This window comes from Abrus precatorius, unplaced genomic scaffold (assembly GCF_003935025.1).
Source record: "Abrus precatorius isolate BTA unplaced genomic scaffold, Abrus_2018 Scaffold4, whole genome shotgun sequence".
NCBI lineage: Eukaryota > Viridiplantae > Streptophyta > Magnoliopsida > Fabales > Fabaceae > Abrus > Abrus precatorius.
The window spans coordinates 15,512,213-15,530,551 of record NW_020874384.1 but is presented as its reverse complement, the minus strand read 5'-3'; the positions used below and the strand labels follow the sequence as shown (position 1 = coordinate 15,530,551).

General features: G+C 30.7%; 3 protein-coding genes across 3 annotated transcripts; 2 read left to right on the top strand and 1 right to left on the bottom strand.

The window, feature by feature from the left end:
- Window positions 1-3,321: 3,321 nt before the first annotated feature.
- On the top strand, window positions 3,322-7,566 carry LOC113864583 (monoacylglycerol lipase). Its single transcript, XM_027498469.1, has 7 exons — window positions 3,322-3,787; window positions 4,659-4,697; window positions 4,925-4,995; window positions 5,259-5,323; window positions 5,749-5,838; window positions 5,925-6,017; window positions 6,741-7,566. The coding sequence occupies exons 1-7, from the start codon at window positions 3,411-3,413 to the stop codon at window positions 7,149-7,151; spliced, it is 1,146 nt and encodes a 381-aa protein (XP_027354270.1). The 5' UTR covers window positions 3,322-3,410; the 3' UTR covers window positions 7,152-7,566.
- A 3,040-nt stretch (window positions 7,567-10,606) lies between these two features.
- LOC113865664 (lachrymatory-factor synthase) lies at window positions 10,607-11,373 on the bottom strand. The gene has a single exon (XM_027500372.1). The coding sequence runs from the start codon at window positions 11,276-11,278 to the stop codon at window positions 10,766-10,768; it is 513 nt and encodes a 170-aa protein (XP_027356173.1). The 5' UTR covers window positions 11,279-11,373; the 3' UTR covers window positions 10,607-10,765.
- Window positions 11,374-15,571: 4,198 nt separating this feature from the next.
- LOC113866183 lies at window positions 15,572-16,090 on the top strand. The gene has a single exon (XM_027501067.1). It carries the CDS (start codon window positions 15,572-15,574, stop codon window positions 16,088-16,090), a length of 519 nt encoding a protein of 172 aa, XP_027356868.1.
- The last annotated feature ends 2,249 nt before the right edge of the window (window positions 16,091-18,339 follow it).

Sequence of the window (18,339 nt, the reverse complement as noted above, 5' to 3'; positions counted from 1 at the left end):
TGTATTAATTTTTAACCAAACTACATGTGGGCCACTAATCAAATAACGAATTAGTAAAACCAGCCCAATTAACTGGTCAAACTGAATAAATAAAATTTTCGCCCAACTTTTTTTTTTTTCTTAAATGGATACCTCTAAGTAATTTAATTAATGAGGATTCAGATATAAGTAATTATTGTTTTAGTGAAATAAATAAATTTAAGTAAAGTTAGATTTAATTATTTAAATGTCTCAGTCCAAGCCTTTATGAGCTTGAAATAAATTTTTTTAACTCTAAACAAAACAAACCCATAAATTTGTGAGCATATGACCTTGGAAAATCTACAATGTATTTGATAAAAGCTGTTACAAATAAAAGCTTTCTTAATGAAAAGAAAATTAGATAAGCTAAATTTACGATATTATTGGTCTCTTTCTCTACTTCTTAAAGAACCGCGAATGATGAAGGGTGGGTGGAATGTGTAGATCTTTTTCAAACCACAGAAATTAGATTTAACTTGCCATGACAGAAAATGTACTTTTTTTATATTAAAAAGAAATGAAGTGTGGTTCCTATCATCCCGTTATTATCTTTTTTGGATACAGACATATTAAAGAAAACGAAGAGCTCTTTGATTCTCTACTTTACAAATAAAAATGCTAAAAGAATTGACTAGGTAAGATATATTCAACCTTAATAACTTTTTTCAACCTCTCATAATCAATTTTTGAGGGTAAACAAACAGGCACCAAGACTAATTGCAACCACTATTATTGTACTCTATTGTCCACGCTATTTAAGATAAGGTATACTTTTCTCTATTATCATTATTAACTATAACATCAACAGTTCTATAATATATGAAACCCGAATTAATCCATTATAATAAAATAGATGTTTCTATAATCTGAGATGAGTAACATATAAACAATCTTTTATAAAAAAATTAAATATTTTTATATATTTTTATATTTAAAAAATATTTATTATAAAAAATTCATGCATGAGTACTCAAAGCCTTGATTGGGAGTTTGATGTGTGGTCCAAAAGAAATGCATGGCGAGGAGGCGAGGGAGTTATGATGGTAATATCTGTATTATTTTATTTTTTATCTCATTATGTACATTACAGAAGTAGTCTTTATGAAAGTTGTGGAAAGGAAATTATATGCACCCGTTTGTCTTTTTCTATGATATTGTATTTTTATATTGTTTATATGATTCTCCATTCTGAAAGCTATGATATTGTTGAAATATGTTGGCCTAATTGAAACCAAATTGAATAATAATGTTTATTTTGCTTTGCCTCCCAAAGGACAATCAACCTAATAATTATCTATTAGATTAATGATTGTGGTTATTCTTATTCACATTCACATCTTCCTTTTAAGATAAAAAATGGGTCACCGTCTCCGTTAACACGGATTCTTAAATTTGTCACCCAAACGCACCGTCACATGCGAATACGAAAGTCAAAGCAGAACTACAATTTATTAAACGGACAATTTTAAATAGAATGAAATGTGAGTCTATTAATAGATTACCAGTCCAAAAATATCATGTCACTCAAAAATTAATAACGTAAGATTAATGAATTTACAATAAGTATGTTAATAGAAATTAAATATATAATTTAGAAATATAATAATAATAGTAACAATAAAATAATAATAATTAAATTAAATTTTGGTTGAATTAAATTTAGATCATTAAATATGATTGAGATGCGTGTATAAATGAATTTAAATCGTAAATTTTTATGAAAATGTGCATATTTTGTTAAACAAAATTTCTTATGTGTTAGACTTGTTAAGAATCATTAAAATACAGTTTACTAAGTAGAGTATTTTTAATTACTATAAAAAGTAAAAAAATTAACCTAATAATTAAGAATTAAATTTAATAAAAATAATACACATTCAAAGTTTTTTTTATAATTTTAAGAGAAAAAATATTTTTTCAGTAACTTTTTGTATTTAATATCTTAATATATACTCTTAAATGCATAATAAAAACTGTTTATTAAGAAATAATTTTTTTAACTCTAAACAATACAAACCCTTACATTTGTGAGCATATGAGCTTGGAAAATCTACAATGTATTTGAGAGGCGTAGTGAGGAACAGGAAGAAAAACTGAAGCCACACACGAAATGACGAAGAAGTTGAGTTCATGTCACTAAACCATGTCGTATCTGGTAAACAAAGGTACACGTCGTGCATTTCGCAAAGCTCCAATTTATTTGAATCCAAATCTTCGCCTCCTCTTCATACTTTATAAAGTATATATTAAATAAAAAAAGTAAGTGATTTTATTATTATTTAAATATAAAAAGTATTAGTAGTTTATCCATTTAATAATTAATATAATTTATAAATATTCTTTTCGCTACTTCTGAACATAATGTCATTTCTAAATTTTTAATAATTAATATAATAATCAAATTTAACTTTGATTACGAGAAAATGACCAAAGGAAGTAGAAATTAAAAAAAAAACTAATATGTATATTACACACAATAACAACATATGTATCATATATTTTTATTAAAAATAAGAGATAAAAAAATTAATTCTATAACTTTTAATAAGGTTGAATTTTAAGTATATAAAAATAATAATTATTTCATTAAAATTATAAAAGTAGAATAAAAATTTTTAATAAAAAACTGGCATTATTTATTGTTTAAACATAACAATTAGCACCTTCATAAAATAATAGTTGTAAGGTACTTAATTAAATGTATCTTGTAAAATGAGAAAAAATGATAATGTAATTTAATTTTAAATAAAATTAAAATTAAAATACTGTATATTTTTTAAAATATTGCTTAAAAATAAAAATATATATACCCTCGTATTTTTAACATATTATAACATAGTTTTAATAAAAAATTGTAAATTGTTTAACTAATAAATATCCTTAAGACGGTAATACTTGATCACATGAATTTCAGAATAACGAGGAAACAAAGTTAAAAAAGAAAAAGTATGCGATAGCTCGCGTGATTTTCTGCATTTGCTGGCATAAACGAACCATAGTCAACAACTAACCCTTTTTGACCCGCCGGCCTAACAAATCAAAAGAAGACACGTGGCGATTGCAACCGATGCTGGCGATGAGCTCATGACCGCAACGAGTATTGGCTGTACTCCAGACATCACCGTTCGTTCACCATTCCGAGTTCTGATGCGAACAACGTCTTTTACTTTTTTTTTAAAGCAGACAGCATCTTCATTATTCATTGTCATCCGTTGGATCCCCCAGGCCAACAAAATGAACGGTTAAGACCCATCAACAAACAAGTATAAATATACGCCCAACCGCGTGCAACTAGATTGCGTTTCTTGCATTGTATTGTGCAGTTTTTGTGTTGTGTCTGCGTCGGAATTCATTTCCCGTTGAGTCTCCGTCCTCCGCCGCATAAAGCGATGTCTTCCGCCGAGACGGAGATGGAGCCTCTCACGTCCGGTGCAAGCAATCGCATAATTCCGCTTCTCAAAGCCCTGAGGTCTTCGCTGATATTCGTCTACACCTACTTCCTCTCGTTCCTGTTGTTCGTTCTCCCCCGGCGCCGCCGCTTCTCCTCGACGCCGTCTTTGGCGGGACCACCGTCGCCGAAGAAGCATTTGAAGCGGCGGTGGCTGGTTCGGGAGGAGGAAGACACGTTCAGGAGAAGAGCGTTGGCGCAAGACGTGGGAATGGGTCGCGACGATGGATGTTGCCGGTGGAACACTTCTATTTTCTACGGTGTTAGAAACAACGCTCTGTTTTGCCGATCGTGGTTCCCGGTCACCGGTCATGTTAAGTACGGTTTTCTTTTCTTCTTCTTCTTCTTCTTCTTCTTATTATTATTATTATTTTGGGTTTGTGTTTTCAAACTTCAACACGTTTTTTTGTCGGATTTTTGCTAATTCTGTTGGTAAACAAACTTGTATCCGTTTATATGTCGAAGTTTTTCTGCCTCTAACACGTAGAGATAGAAATTGAGCTCGATACGGTGGAATTTTGAAGAGGATAAGGTAAAATGGTAATTTTCTTTTCAGGGGAAACAGTGAATGAGCTTTTAGAAAGCAATAATTTGCAACTGATTTTTGTTCACTGTAGCTTGATTGGAATAATTGGCGCTACTTCTGTAAAAGAGGAATGTTTGCAAACGAGTTTTGTGCTTTGATTTGGGGGATGCTTTAGTTTTTCGGCCGTTCTGGGACCTGAACTTGGAATTTGGACTCGGGAGAATTTAGTATGTCTAGAATTGAGTCCTCTACAGGGGATAGAGTAATCGAAATGAAAGAAAATGCATGTGATTGAAATTGCTATACTGAAAAGAAAAGAAAAGAAAAATGGGATGAATTATGCATTAATTTATTATTGGTGTGCTATATCGGTTGCTGGCTGGTTTATTATTGAACAGGTGACAGGATTCGGTTGTTTTATGTCCTTTTCTTAAGGATTTTTCTCTTTCTCTCTCTCTTTCTGAAATGATGGATGAGACATCGTCTGACGAATGGATATTTAGAAAGCTCCTCTTTAGTACCCGTGCTTCGTATTCTTGGTTTTCATTTCCAGCCACTTTTATTGTTGGCATCTATAGCTAGCTAGCTAGCTTTTCTGTTCCCTGCAGTTGTCCTGCTTTGTATAACATTTGGCTCAAGTTCTTTTATCTTTTGTTCTTTCAGGGGCATTCTGATCATCATTCATGGGCTTAATGAACACAGGTAATCTTGCTTTGTTTATTAAACAAAAAAGAACATTTTGTCAGTGCTTCACGTTTGTTTCTCATGTGGAGCTGGTCTGATCTGCCTTTTGGTTTTCCAAAATTTGTTTATACAAGTGATTGTCAATACATTTAAATCTTTCCGAAGGTTGTTTGAAATTGGTTCTAATACAATATTATTAGATTTATTCCCCTCCCCTCACTTCTGACTTAGTACTCATTTTTCAGTGGAAGATATGCGGACTTTGCAAGGCAATTAACATCTCGCAACTTTGGTGTCTACGCAATGGACTGGATAGGTAATTTAAGAATTCTTTTTCCATTTGGTCCCTTAAGATCCTTGCTGCTAGACAAAGCTTTTTTTCCCACTCTAACATATCTACCTTTGCCTTAATAGAAGTAAAACTCCTGTTACTGGATTTTGTGGTAATACTAATATGCATGGTTTTGTCATTTTAATAATGCATATATTTTTATCCTTATTTCTATTTTATTTTAAATTTTTTTCCTATCCTTATCATTTTGTAATAGGTTTGGAGTAATTTTGTTTTTATTGTTACAGGTCATGGAGGTAGTGATGGATTGCATGGTTATGTTCCTTCTCTTGATCATGTGGTTGCAGACACAGTAAGTATATTTCTACTTTCTTCTGTTTGTGTAAATAGACTTGTGACATATGTTCTTTTTTATGATAATAGTTCTTACAATGGAAATAAGTATTAGGTGTCAATAGTTATTCTACCATTTTAAACATTGCTACAGAAGTAGTGAAATAAGTTTGTTGTATAAAGTTTTTACCCTTTATTTTGACTACGCACTTTAAATTGCAAGTGTTACATCCATCATTTAATTTATGTATGTGTAATTGTTATCTCTGCTCACTTTCATTGCTATTTGAAAATTTTGTTATCAACAATTCCAAATGTTTGTGCTGTTTTCTTTTTTCTTTTAGCTTGTTTTCCTTTGGAGATATATTGCAATATTATTGCATTTCAAATGTCAGTCGGTGATTTTGACGATGTTCTTTGCATATTGATGGTAATGCTAAACAGGGGGCTTTCTTAGAAAAGATTAAATCAGATAATCCTGGGATACCGAGCTTTCTCTTTGGTCACTCCACTGGAGGGGCTGTGGTGTTGAAAGTAAGGGTTGAATCTTCTGCATATCTTGCGCGATTAAATTCGTCTTCATTGAATTTTGAAATTTAATTTCTACAATTTTTGTGTAGGCAGCCTCCCATCCTCATATTGAAGTAATGGCGGAGGGAATTATATTAACCTCGCCAGCTTTGCGTGTGAAGCCAGCTCATCCTATTGTTGGTGTAAGTATTGCATTTGTAGATTGTACATGATGTTCAAAATTAATGTGTTTTCATTTGTTACTTCAGTGGTAGCTATGTTCGGTATATTTGGACTTATTTCTTAAGCTTGCTATAAAAAAATGTTGTAATGTATGAATTTATGACAAAAGTAGCATCCCTCCTCTTTTCTCAACTATTAACGTCAATTCTGACTCCGCCAATTGCACAAAAGTCAGTACGATATGATATCTAGCTACATATAGTGCTTGGCCGATTAGATGTTTGTCAATCGGATAGAATTAACACTACGCTTTTAAGCCTTTCTGACTTTCAATTTGCACCCTTATTGTAAGAAGTGTATAAAAAAAGAGTGATGAATTCTTTCTTAGTAATACTTTGCTTCCACTTCCTCTGCATCTAATCATTCGGTTTCAGAACACAGTCAGCAGAAACGGTGCTAAACCCAGTGGAATATGGCATCTAATTTTTTAATATGGTCTTGTGCCCTCTTTTACCTCTCCTTTGCATTTAAGCATTGATCATGATTTTCTTTGAAGGGGAGGAACTTTCCTGAATCCTGATATTGAGATAGTATATAAGCTTTTTCATTGACTTCTAGAATCTCAAGAGTATACAATGCTGCATTGCATTATGTTTCTAATTATGGACCATGCTTTGAATGTGTTTCATGATTTTTGTCTACATGTTAAGGGGATCTGTTTGATGTGTTGATCTTTGATCCAGGCTGTTGCTCCATTTTTTTCTCTGGTAGCTCCTAAATTCCAATTTAAAGGAGCAAACAAAAGGGGCATTCCAGTTTCAAGGGACCCAGCAGCTTTGTTGGCAAAGTACTCTGATCCTTTGGTCTACACAGGACCTATAAGGGTCAGAACTGGTCATGAAATATTGCGGATATCCTCGTACTTAATGCGAAACTTCAAGTCTGTGACAGTGCCATTCTTTGTCCTCCACGGAACTGCTGATAAGGTAACTGATCCACTGGCCTCACAAGATCTCTACAATGAGGCAGCTTCGGAGTTCAAAGACATAAAGCTTTATGATGGATTCTTGCACGACCTTTTGTTTGAACCTGAGCGTGAAGAGATAGCTCTGGACATTATCAACTGGATGGAAAAGAGATTATTTACTATTTGAAAAAGTCAGTAGGAAGGAAAGACACAAGGTGGAAAAAGGAATGCCAAGGTTCAAGGTTGGTTAAGTGTAGAAAATTGAAGTCGCCCTGGGAAAGGGGGTGGCGGAAGCAGATAGTTTATTTTTAGGTGTTGGATATATTTATATGAAATGTGTGACGATCGTTGTTTCATCGAGAAACTGTAAATTATATAGTTTTAAATTTCAGTAGCGTTTTCAACTCCCTATTTCCAGCATTCTTTTAATTGGTTATCCGTTTAGTGCACGTCATGTTCGCGAAATTTTAATTTTAGTTTTTTGCACGACTTCAATTCCTGCAGTATCTATATGTGGTGTTTGTTTCCAAAGCGTCGTGAGTTAAACGGATACAAAAACAACTCTAATTACTCCTTATAAATATTTCAGAATTTGGTTTTAGTTAGATTCTTTGTTTGGTTAGTCTCTATTTCTTGGAAAGATTATTTTGGTCTCATTATTAATTGTAATCCATGTAATTATTACGCATTTGAGCTATTACCACATTATTGTCATCTCATTTTTTCGTTCCCATAAGTTTTTTTATGTAACTTTCACTTAAAGTTTATGAAGAGATGCATCCCCCATATTATAATTTAAGATTCCTTAATTGTGTGCATAAAGTAATATTAAGATATTTTAAAACAAAAATTTATTTAAAATTAAAGTAATAGCTTATGAAAAATGAGTTTCTAGGAAAGCTTTTTTTTTAAAAAAAAAATAGCTCTTAACTTCTCCGCTAGTTTAATCGGTATGTGCCTATGTGGTCTGCAATATCAAGGTTTTCCAATTTTAGTTCTTTTTGAATTGTTTTAAAGGTGTTTGTATAACAGAGACGAGAGTTAATTATTTATTTTTAAAATAAGAATGAAAATATTTTAGAAAAATAAAAAATTTATACAATATCAATTTGGTTTGAACAAGTTTTTTAAAATAAATATTTACTAAAAAAACGAGATGAATTATATACGTAAATTAAATTAATAAACTTTTTTAAAATTAAAATTAATTTATACATCTCCTTTTCTAAAAAGTTTACTTACTAACTTAATTTTAATTTATATAAAAAAACTAATTTAGTGTTTCTCAAAAAAGTTCTTGGACAGGTGTTTGCTGAAAAGATTGTCCCACCCGAGTCATCTCTCCATTTATACCTATCATTTTAAAAATTTTCAAATATTTAAAGTAAAATAAATGTTTCATTGCAATAAAGCATATTCTCCGCCCTTTTGTAAGAAAAAAAAGTATTCTCGCTTCTCATTCTTAGCAAACGGTCTAAATATTTCAAAGTAACGTGCACGGGTAATACTTACTTGTATGAATCATTCAGCTAGAATTGATTTAAGTGCATGTGACGTCATTCTTCTGAAAAAAAAATCTTTGAAGAGAAATATTGTTTTATCATTAAAATGAGATATAAAATCACCTTACCGGTACGATAATGTTCAAATAGTATTATCTTTAGCGGAAGATATTTATAATTTACATTAAAAACGTGAGATGTAAAAAAATATTTTAAAATACATTTTAAAAATGGATGAATTATAAAATATATTAAAATATTATATAATATTTATTTATTTTTTATATTTAAATAATGAAATTGATGTTGCAAATAATAATCGAAAAGAAACATGTAAGACATAACATGAAGCAATACGTGATTACTATAAACACAAATTTTTTGAAATAAATAAATGTTAAAAAAAAACATAACTAGATAGTTTAATAATGTAGCATACTCTCTGACTATATGTCATACATAATATTGACTTATATTAGGAAACGGATCTCTTGCAGTTTGCGCAAGAATTACAATCTTTAATTCTATTTCTACTTAAGTTAATATGAATTTGCTTAAGCAAAAATGAAACTGCAGCATCTTTTTCTATTTTCTTATTTTTGTTTAAGCAAATTTAGATTTGTTTAAACAAAAATATATAATAAAAAGAAAATGTTTCTTTTTCTTCCATTCTTTCAGTTTTCTCTCTTTCATCCACCCACTTAGCCCCTCATCCTCTCCTCTCTTTTCTTTCCTCTCTCACTCAGTCTCTTTCTTTCCTTTTCTTCTCGGTCTCTTCTTCCTTCAGCCTTGCTAAGTTTCTTTCTTCCTCTTTCTTCGTCTAGCTTTCCTCCCCTCCCCCTTCCTTCACCCCACTCATCCTCTTCTCCTTCTTTTTTCATCCGGCCATTTTTCCTTTCCCCTATTAGTTTATTAGCCTTTTTCGCTTTTCCTCTCCCTTGTGCTCTCCGTCTCATCTTCCTTTTAGCCTTCTTTTTTCTCTCTTTCTTTTAATTTTTTGTCACTTTTTTTTTAGCCTAAACTAAATTCGTTTAAACAAATTTTTTTGACTTAAGCAAATAGAAAACTGCAACTTACAGTTCTCGTCAAAATTATAGGAAATTCAGATCTCTTATATTAATACTACACAAAACTCACATAATTTGAATTCAGATTCATATGAAATTAAGTCACAAGGATTTATCCTGAAAGCATGCATGCTAGCTCCACGTTCTTTGCCATGAATTGGATAAAAGACTGGACCAAAGAGAAGAAACCTTCAAACATTCACCCTTACAATTTGTAAGTTTAGGTTAACTTATAAATAGGCAATACTTAGATTGTGAGCAAATATGACAATTTTTTTGTTATTAGGGGAAAGAAATTGAAAGTGAAAAAGGAAGACGTGAACATTCTTTTGGGACAGCATTGGACGGGATCCATCATGAGTAGCATATTGGCCCACTTACAATTGAGGCTTCAGCTTCCCATCACAATTTTGATTGTACGTCTGCGAACGGAGAAGTTTTAGGATACTCTTTTTCTCTTATGGGAGGATTAGTAAATTAATTGAGAAAAAAGTTCATAATAATGTAATAATATTTTTATTATTGACAATTTTTCATAAAATTATGTTAAATAATCTGAATTCACCATTTACTCTGGGATTTTATATGAGCATTCAATAAATAACAATAAAAACATATAAAGATGCTAAATTTTCTTTTATTTATTAATTGTTACCCCAAGGGAAATTATCTTATCATTTTGTATTAAAATAACCATAATAATGTTAAACACTGGGTTGGGAATAGTTTATTCTTCAAAAATTTTATAGCTTATTCTCTATAATGTGTTTTTTGAAGAACCCAATAAAAAATAAAATAAAAAACTAATCACGTCCTTAAATCATGGCTTTTCTATTTTCTTATCTGTTAATTGAGATTTGCGAGTGCTCGAAAAGAAAAGACAAGGGACAAAAAAAAAAAAAAGGTTTGCAAACCATGGCAATTAGATTCGAAGATATAATAATCCCATTCAAATTATTTAAACCTCTCTTTAATCGTTACTACTGCAATCCCAGAAACTATAATTAGGACATCTCTAGCTTCACATATTACGGTTACTGCAATTTTACATTAACTTTACTATTACTGCTGCAATACAAAAGAAATCACAGAGGTACATGTTCCGAAGAAATCGAAAAAGAAAGCGACAAAAACCAGATGGAGATGGAAACAAACACACCCTCCCTTCTATACTTATTAAAAAGTGCAGTAACTGAGAGAAAAACACAGACACAAGAATCATGAAGCGTCGATTAAGCAGTTACAGAGCGAGCAAGCTCAATCTTCTTGGCCAAGGACTGCACATAGGACTCGACGAGATATTGAAGAGCTTGTAAGGTGAACCCCTCAACTGGGTCACAGACAAACCCCCACTCGATCTTGCAGCCAAGTTTAGGATCCTCGTTGATTGGGAACACTCTGACAGTGGCAACATAGGACTTAAATCCCAAGTTGTTGTCGAGAACTTGGTAGGACAGAGAGCGTTGGAGGGGATCGATAGTGAGAAGCTTCTCTTTGGCCCAGTTGACGGTTGGTGTTACCGTCTGTGCATCGCCTCCACTATCGCCGCCCTTAACGGCTGCAGCACAGTAGCGGATGAGACCTGGTTGGCCTGGAATGCCCTCTACACGGTAAGATGTGTCTATGGGGATCCACTTGTGTATGTTGCAGAAATCCTCTATCGCGGGCCATACCGATTCTGCATCCGTTCCTGCAAGCTCAACCATCGCTTTACCTTCCCATTTTGCTGAAGATTCCTCTGCCATGATTCTCTGCGAGAGTGTTGTACTGTGGGCAATGTGGGGACGGAAACTTGTGGTGCATCTACTTCAACAATTATTTTAAGAAAAGCATGTGGGGTATTAATAGGGAATCAAAAAAGCATGTGGGGTATTTATTTTATTTGTTTTTTTTAATATGTACAACGTTATTTACAGTATATATGATATTTTATTGAAAATATGAAATTTAATGTTATTTAATTCATTTTTTTTTATTAAATACTGTGATATTTAATAAATATATTGTATATAAGTTGCTATTGTGTGTATTTTATTGTAACGGTTACAAAAATTATTATATCTTATCTTATTTATAAAAAAAATGTTTATTTCATTAAAATTCATAAAAATTAATTATATATCATAAATTTAAGTAGTATTAAATAGTTAAATTAGTGTCTTATATATTAAATAGATAAATGTATCCATTTTTTATTAATAAAATATAGATACTTAGTTAATGCAAATCTCACAATAAATAAGTATAGAAGAAAATATAGCAATTAATTATGATCCAATATAAGTCCTGCATAGATGAGTTAAGAAAAAAAATCAACGGATATATAAATAAAAGAATTTTGTGTTTAAATTATTTTTAAAATTTAAATAAATAAGTAAAGAAATTCCTCAATCACTCATTCCTTCTCTTAAATTGAGTTTATATCAAAATCCTAATATAATATTAGAGTCAAAATAAAAAAAAAATGAAATATTCAGTATTTTTAAAAAGAGATATAAGCTCGAACAAAAATAAATTGTTTAAAAATTCAAGTTACGATTAAATTTAAGCTAATTTAACTTAAGGAGAGGTGTATAACAACAAAATTTTTACATTGATAAATTAAAATTGTCTGAAACGTTTTAAATAAATAAATTATTCAAACTTAAGATCAATTACTCACTCTCAGTCCACGTTCTAGATGTATATGAAAACGAGCTCGTGTTTATTAAAACTAAGACAAAAATAGTATATATATTTTATTTTATATTGTTTAATTTAATAATTCAAAAAAGAGCAAGCCAAAATATCTTACTTTTTTTAAATTTTTCATAAAAAAATCTGAGAAAGAATGAAAAGTTGGATTTATCATTTTTAAATCATGATGAATAAGTTATCTTATATTTTATTTTATCTTTTACCCTTTTTCATTGATTTTCATAAAAATATTATTTCATCGAGACAACGCAAATTAAAAAAACATTTTTTTTAAAATTAAAGACAATTAAAATTTTGAATGATATAACTCTCATGGTTAAATGAAACATTAACTCTAAGTTTAATTATATACTTTTAAAAACTTTAAATTAGAGATATTTTTATTAGTTGAAGGATTCAAATAATCTATATTTATTTTAAATATACACACTTCATTCTTCGAGAAATATTTATCCAAGTCAATTTTTTTTATCTCTCTAATTTCTCTGTTACTTTTTCATTTTTTGTGTTATTATTTTTTAGTAGTTGAAGGATTCTAGTAATATAGAGTACTTTAAACGAATCAAATAAAACATTATTTTATATACTATATAAAGTAAATTATAATCTAAATATATTCCTAAACCCAAATAATATTAACAATCAAATATTTTATACTAAAATGATTTTACTCTTATGTATCCTACCAACATTTTTGTTAATTTAAAAGATACATAATTTTATAAAAGAGATAACTTACTTAATTTTTTAAAACTAAATATTCTAATTAAAACTGTAAAATAATTTAAACAGTCACATTGATTATACAATGATTACTTGTTTTTTGTGGAACAATTTTTGTGATCTTTTGAAAAATATTGTAAACAACTGTATATTTCATTACACGCGCATGTAAAGAGACATAAGGTTTATGATAATATAATTTTCTTGATTAAATAGAAAATAAATGATAATTTTGCATATAATTTTCCTCCCTTTACTTGGGATTTGGAATAGTAAGCCGTAGGACTACTAATATGATATTGATAAAACTCGTAGGACCTGCAAATTATTCAAAGAACAACAAGAGAGGTGTATTTATAACAAGATAAAAATTTCGTGAATCAAGTGAATTTGTGAATCAATTACATGAACCAGTCGTTCATGTGATTATATATTTAATTTTAGTAAACTTCAAAGTGATCATACCTAAATAGTAAAAGCAACAGTATAATTTATGAGAAAATGTTTGTTAATATTTACTTTGAGTAATTTAAATAATAGAAAAAGTTTGAACATTTAATGTCATGCATAATGTAGTGCACGGACAAACTGTCAGCCTCTAAGGATTTGAAGTTTGAACATTTGTGGAAACAGTCACAAAGCAATTGTATTATGACGAGGCACTAACAATAACAGATGGGCACATGCACATAAGTGGGCATTATTGTGGTATACACTGTTTAATGGTGAGTCAACTTCACTTGCATTTTTGTTTAAGCAAAATTTTGTTCAAGAGAAAGTGTAAAAATATACTAACTATAAAGCAAAGTTCACGTTAAAACTGCAAGAGAATCTCAATTTTCGTTGTCCCTATTATTTTTCTACATTTGTAAATATAAGTTGTGAAGGAGAAAATATTTAAATTGTAAAATTTAGAAAAGCATATTTAAACATCACCGTATCTTTGCACATGTAAAAAGGTATATTTGTGTAAAGAAGTTGATCGATAGCTTACCTCTTCCCAGAGGCTTTACTCTAGAGATAATAGTTGCATGCTGTGAGAAACTGAGAAAAATAATTGGAGTTGATGAATGAAAGAATTAGCTGAATGAAATCATGATCCTGACCAACCGAAAATGACATGCCATCACATCGTTGTTCTGGTTTTCTGCAAGGATCATATATACATGTGGTCTGCAAGTAGAATTGAAACAAACCGTCTGCTCACACACTTATGATAGGTCCTATTTTTTAATACACCTGATCTTATTAATATATCACATTTACTATACACATTTTTAACATTATATACGATAACAAAATTCACGAGTAAATGCTTCCAATTATTTCCAGCCTGTAGTTTTGGAGGGGGTAAAAAGTTGAGGATGATCCAGAATTTTCCAACACTAAAACGCAATTCACTGGAAAAGAAAAAAGACACTGTGGAGATATTAAAATATTAGCATCAATTACAAAGTTAATTAAATATCTCAACAAAAATTTATATATGGCTACTTTCGATAAGTACAGAAAAAGGATTTTTAGTTTAAATAATTGAATTGTCAGTTACTTATCAATACATAATTCTATACATCACCGTCTAAACAAAAGTTCTATAGGATTCCTGATAATTTGATACTATCATCATGACCGTAGGCCCACGATGAAATAAAATAACCAAAGTGTGCGATATATATAGGCTAGTATACATCTTTTACATGTAAGTTGGAAATTAAATATGGATAATGTAGGGCTAAAGGAAAACTTACGCCTAACCAAAAGTTGTCATTTGGACCCCCTCCCCTGTCATGCATTACTAAAATATATTTGCGTGCGTAATCTGTGACTCAGTACTACTATTGCTTTTTCTTGGTGCATATAAGCATCAAGTTTAAAATTTTTTATATTATTTTTATTTTTTCCTTTTCTGTCATTGTCTTTATATATTGATATTTTTTTACTCATTTTATACCTCTCAATGAAATGTGAAATAAATTTATTATAAACGTACATATAAAAAGAAAAATCTCACTCTACTAGGCTACTACTAAAGGTGGATATCAACACACGCCATGGGTCCACAACCCAGAAGAGGGTCACTGAGAGGTCAAAAAGTCGATCGCCACCCGTTTGGGTTGGTGGCATATATGTTAAACTTAAATCAATTCCCATCTAACAATTTTCAAGTTGGCCCAAAGTGAGTGTTGAGGCTTTCTATATATGTATATATTTAATTTGATGCTCGACCGAAACCTTTAGCACCAAAAGAGAGGACTTGAGCAATGACAATAAACTATTAACATAAACAAAACAAAAAAAATAAAAGGGAAAAGGAATATGTGTATAGGCGTTATAATAACACAATAATTACAAAAGAAACATCCAATAAAAAGGAAAGAACAATAAAACTGTAATGATTAGAGTTCACTATCCGTAACAGCAACATCAAACCAACTTCTCCTTCTCTGCCCTTATCCTACCTTTTTCCTTTCCTTTAAATTGCTTTTCCCACACAAACCAACCCTCTTCAGTCTTCACTATTTGGACCCCTCTAACTCTCGTACAATTGCTAATTATAACCCATGAAACCACACTCAGACACACACTTCCCTCTCCCAAATGTCGTAGACATTACGTGCATGGACCCGGCCCGGCCCACGGTCGTCACAGAGAAAGTCTGCAAAACGGTGCGTTTGCTAACCTTCTTTATACAAAACGGCGTCGCCAAAAGCAAAGTGGTGCACGACATGCTAGACGTGATGAAGCGAGGGAAGAACATAGGGAAGGCTTTGAACAACGTCATGGTGCGGCACCACGAGGCCATCACGTGTCGCTCACGTGATGCCCACATGTCGTTCGTGTCCCCGTTGGAGTACCAGTTCAGCTGCAGCGGCAGTCCTCCGCGCCCCTCCTACGCCTCCCGGAGGAAGCTCTCTCCGGCCACCGCTCAACGACACAGAGCGCCCAGGCTGTGTCGCGGAGCCGGAGATGACGAGCTGACGGGGACAATACAGAGGCGCGTGAAGATCACGGGCTCCGCTGCATCGATGTTGAAGGAGACGGAGAAGGATTTCCACGTGGATGAGGCGGCGGAGGAGTTCATAGCGAGGTTCTACAGAGATTTGAGGTTGCAGAAATGGTTAGATCATTATTGCTGACGTCACGTGTATAGAATAGTTATGTGTGGCTTTGTAATTGTAACTGCACTTAGTTTTCCATATGTATGTTACTTTTAGGTTACTGTTAATTACTTGGCAATGGATGTTCGATCTTGGAATGTTATCAACAATTACAAGTTGTTTCTTTTAACTTTTCTTTCTAGATTGAAACCATTATTCTTAATTAGGTAATTAATCTCTCTCCGAAAAACGTTAGTTTACAGGAGTGTGTTCTTGAGCTGCAACACGTTTTGTGAAAGAGCTCTGTGCGTTTGTTTATATTGGTGAAATCTAAAGGCTTTAGGGTTTAGTGTTTAAAAACTCAGACCGTTCTGTATCGTTGCATTAAATTTTATATCCTTTATTAAATGAATTCCCAGTCCTAAGGGTGACGTACATTAATTTAATTACTGCACAATTCAATTCATTCATGTCTAGATCTAATTAATCTCTCTAATTATAAAATTATAAATTAATAATTAAATCAGATAAATAAGTTAATATTGGATGGTTCTAACCTGTTTTCTAAACGGTATTGTTAAAACTTTAAAATGTTAATAAATAATATTTTTTTGAACTTATGTTAAAAATATATTAAAGATATGAGAAGAATGTGTACTTTATATACATTTACAAAATATTTATAATTCATTAATTAGTATTCTAAGAAAAGGCATTGAACAATATTGATATTTCTTAAATCATTGAGTCATCATTTATTGATAGATGATATGATTGTCTTGCTTTTTTTTTTTTCTTGTCCTTATGATTTTCTTGTTTGAACCTCAAGAAGGAGAACACATGCATTTTGTGTTTTCTTTCACCTTTCGTTTTCTTAACATTTGGAAATTCAGGCTCTCGTGTTTTGGATCTTACTAATAATCAGTCGAATATATATATTTAATTCAGTTCGTAATATTTGTCTTTTAAAATAACGTATATTTTTTAAGAAAAATATTAATCACACAAATTACTATAATAAAATGAGTAATTACCAGATGTGGTTGATCTACAGTTTTGGTATTAGTGTTTGTTTGCATAATTTTTATTTTTTTTTTAAGTTAATTTTCATAATTGTAAGACAAGTTGAACTAAACACAGACGTTCAAAATTACTAATCTTGACATCAACTCATCAATTATATGTCAATATTAATTGTTGTATAGCTCTTTTACTTATATATATATATATATATATATATATATATATAGAGAGAGAGAGAGAGAGAGAGAGAGAGAGAGGAGAGTTTATGAACTAACCTATTCTAAATGCTCTATTTTGGTTTATAATTTTTATAAGTTCAAAATTTTTAATTTTAGACTTGTTTTAATGACACGTTTATAATTCAAAATTTCTAACTTTCCTCGATATTTTGTATTTTTTTAAAAAGTATATATATTTTTTAACAAACATGTATTAATAATAAGGCTTCTTGATTTAGTGGATAAATAATATATTGTATAACAAGACTTTATATTACATCCGTATTATTTAATTTAAAATATTATAAATATATTTAAAATTTAGTTATGGTCTTCTTTAATTGCACAAAATGTTAAGATAAATATATTAATTATGTCAACAGATCAGATTAATAGAGTATACTGTGTTAGCGGGTTTTGTCTATATTCGCCTTGTATTCAAATAATTAACCCTATAGACTAAAATAAAATAAAAATTTTCTTCTGATGAACATCCCCACCTAAACTTATTATTTTGAACTAAGAGAAACTTCAAAAATATTATTTTAGATCAGAGAAAAAAACTGTAACGATATAAACCTTTAAAAAAACATCTGCACTGTTTTTAAAAATGGATTTATTATATATTTTTCATAAAAAATAATCATCAAATAAATAACATTTATTTTCAAAATAAATTAAATAAATATTTTGAATATGTTGTTTTAATCGTTTTTTCTAAACTAATTCAATAATTTACTCTTGACCTATTCGTTATAATTCAATTTAAAAGTCCATTAGAAACATTCGTTTTATGGCGTACCTGTCCCAAAGTGCACAAAAACCTGTTCCAGTGGTCAATAATTATGCCTAATTAGATTCATTAATTTTTACAGTACGTTCTTATATTTTTATGCCTAATTATGCCTAGTGGGTAGGGAACTCTTCAAACAGTACGTTCTTATATTTTTACAGTGTTTGCATTATATTTATTTAATTTTCATGTTATTGATTGTATTTTTACTTTTTTTTCATATTTCTCGTGCATCCACCCATTTCATAAATAAT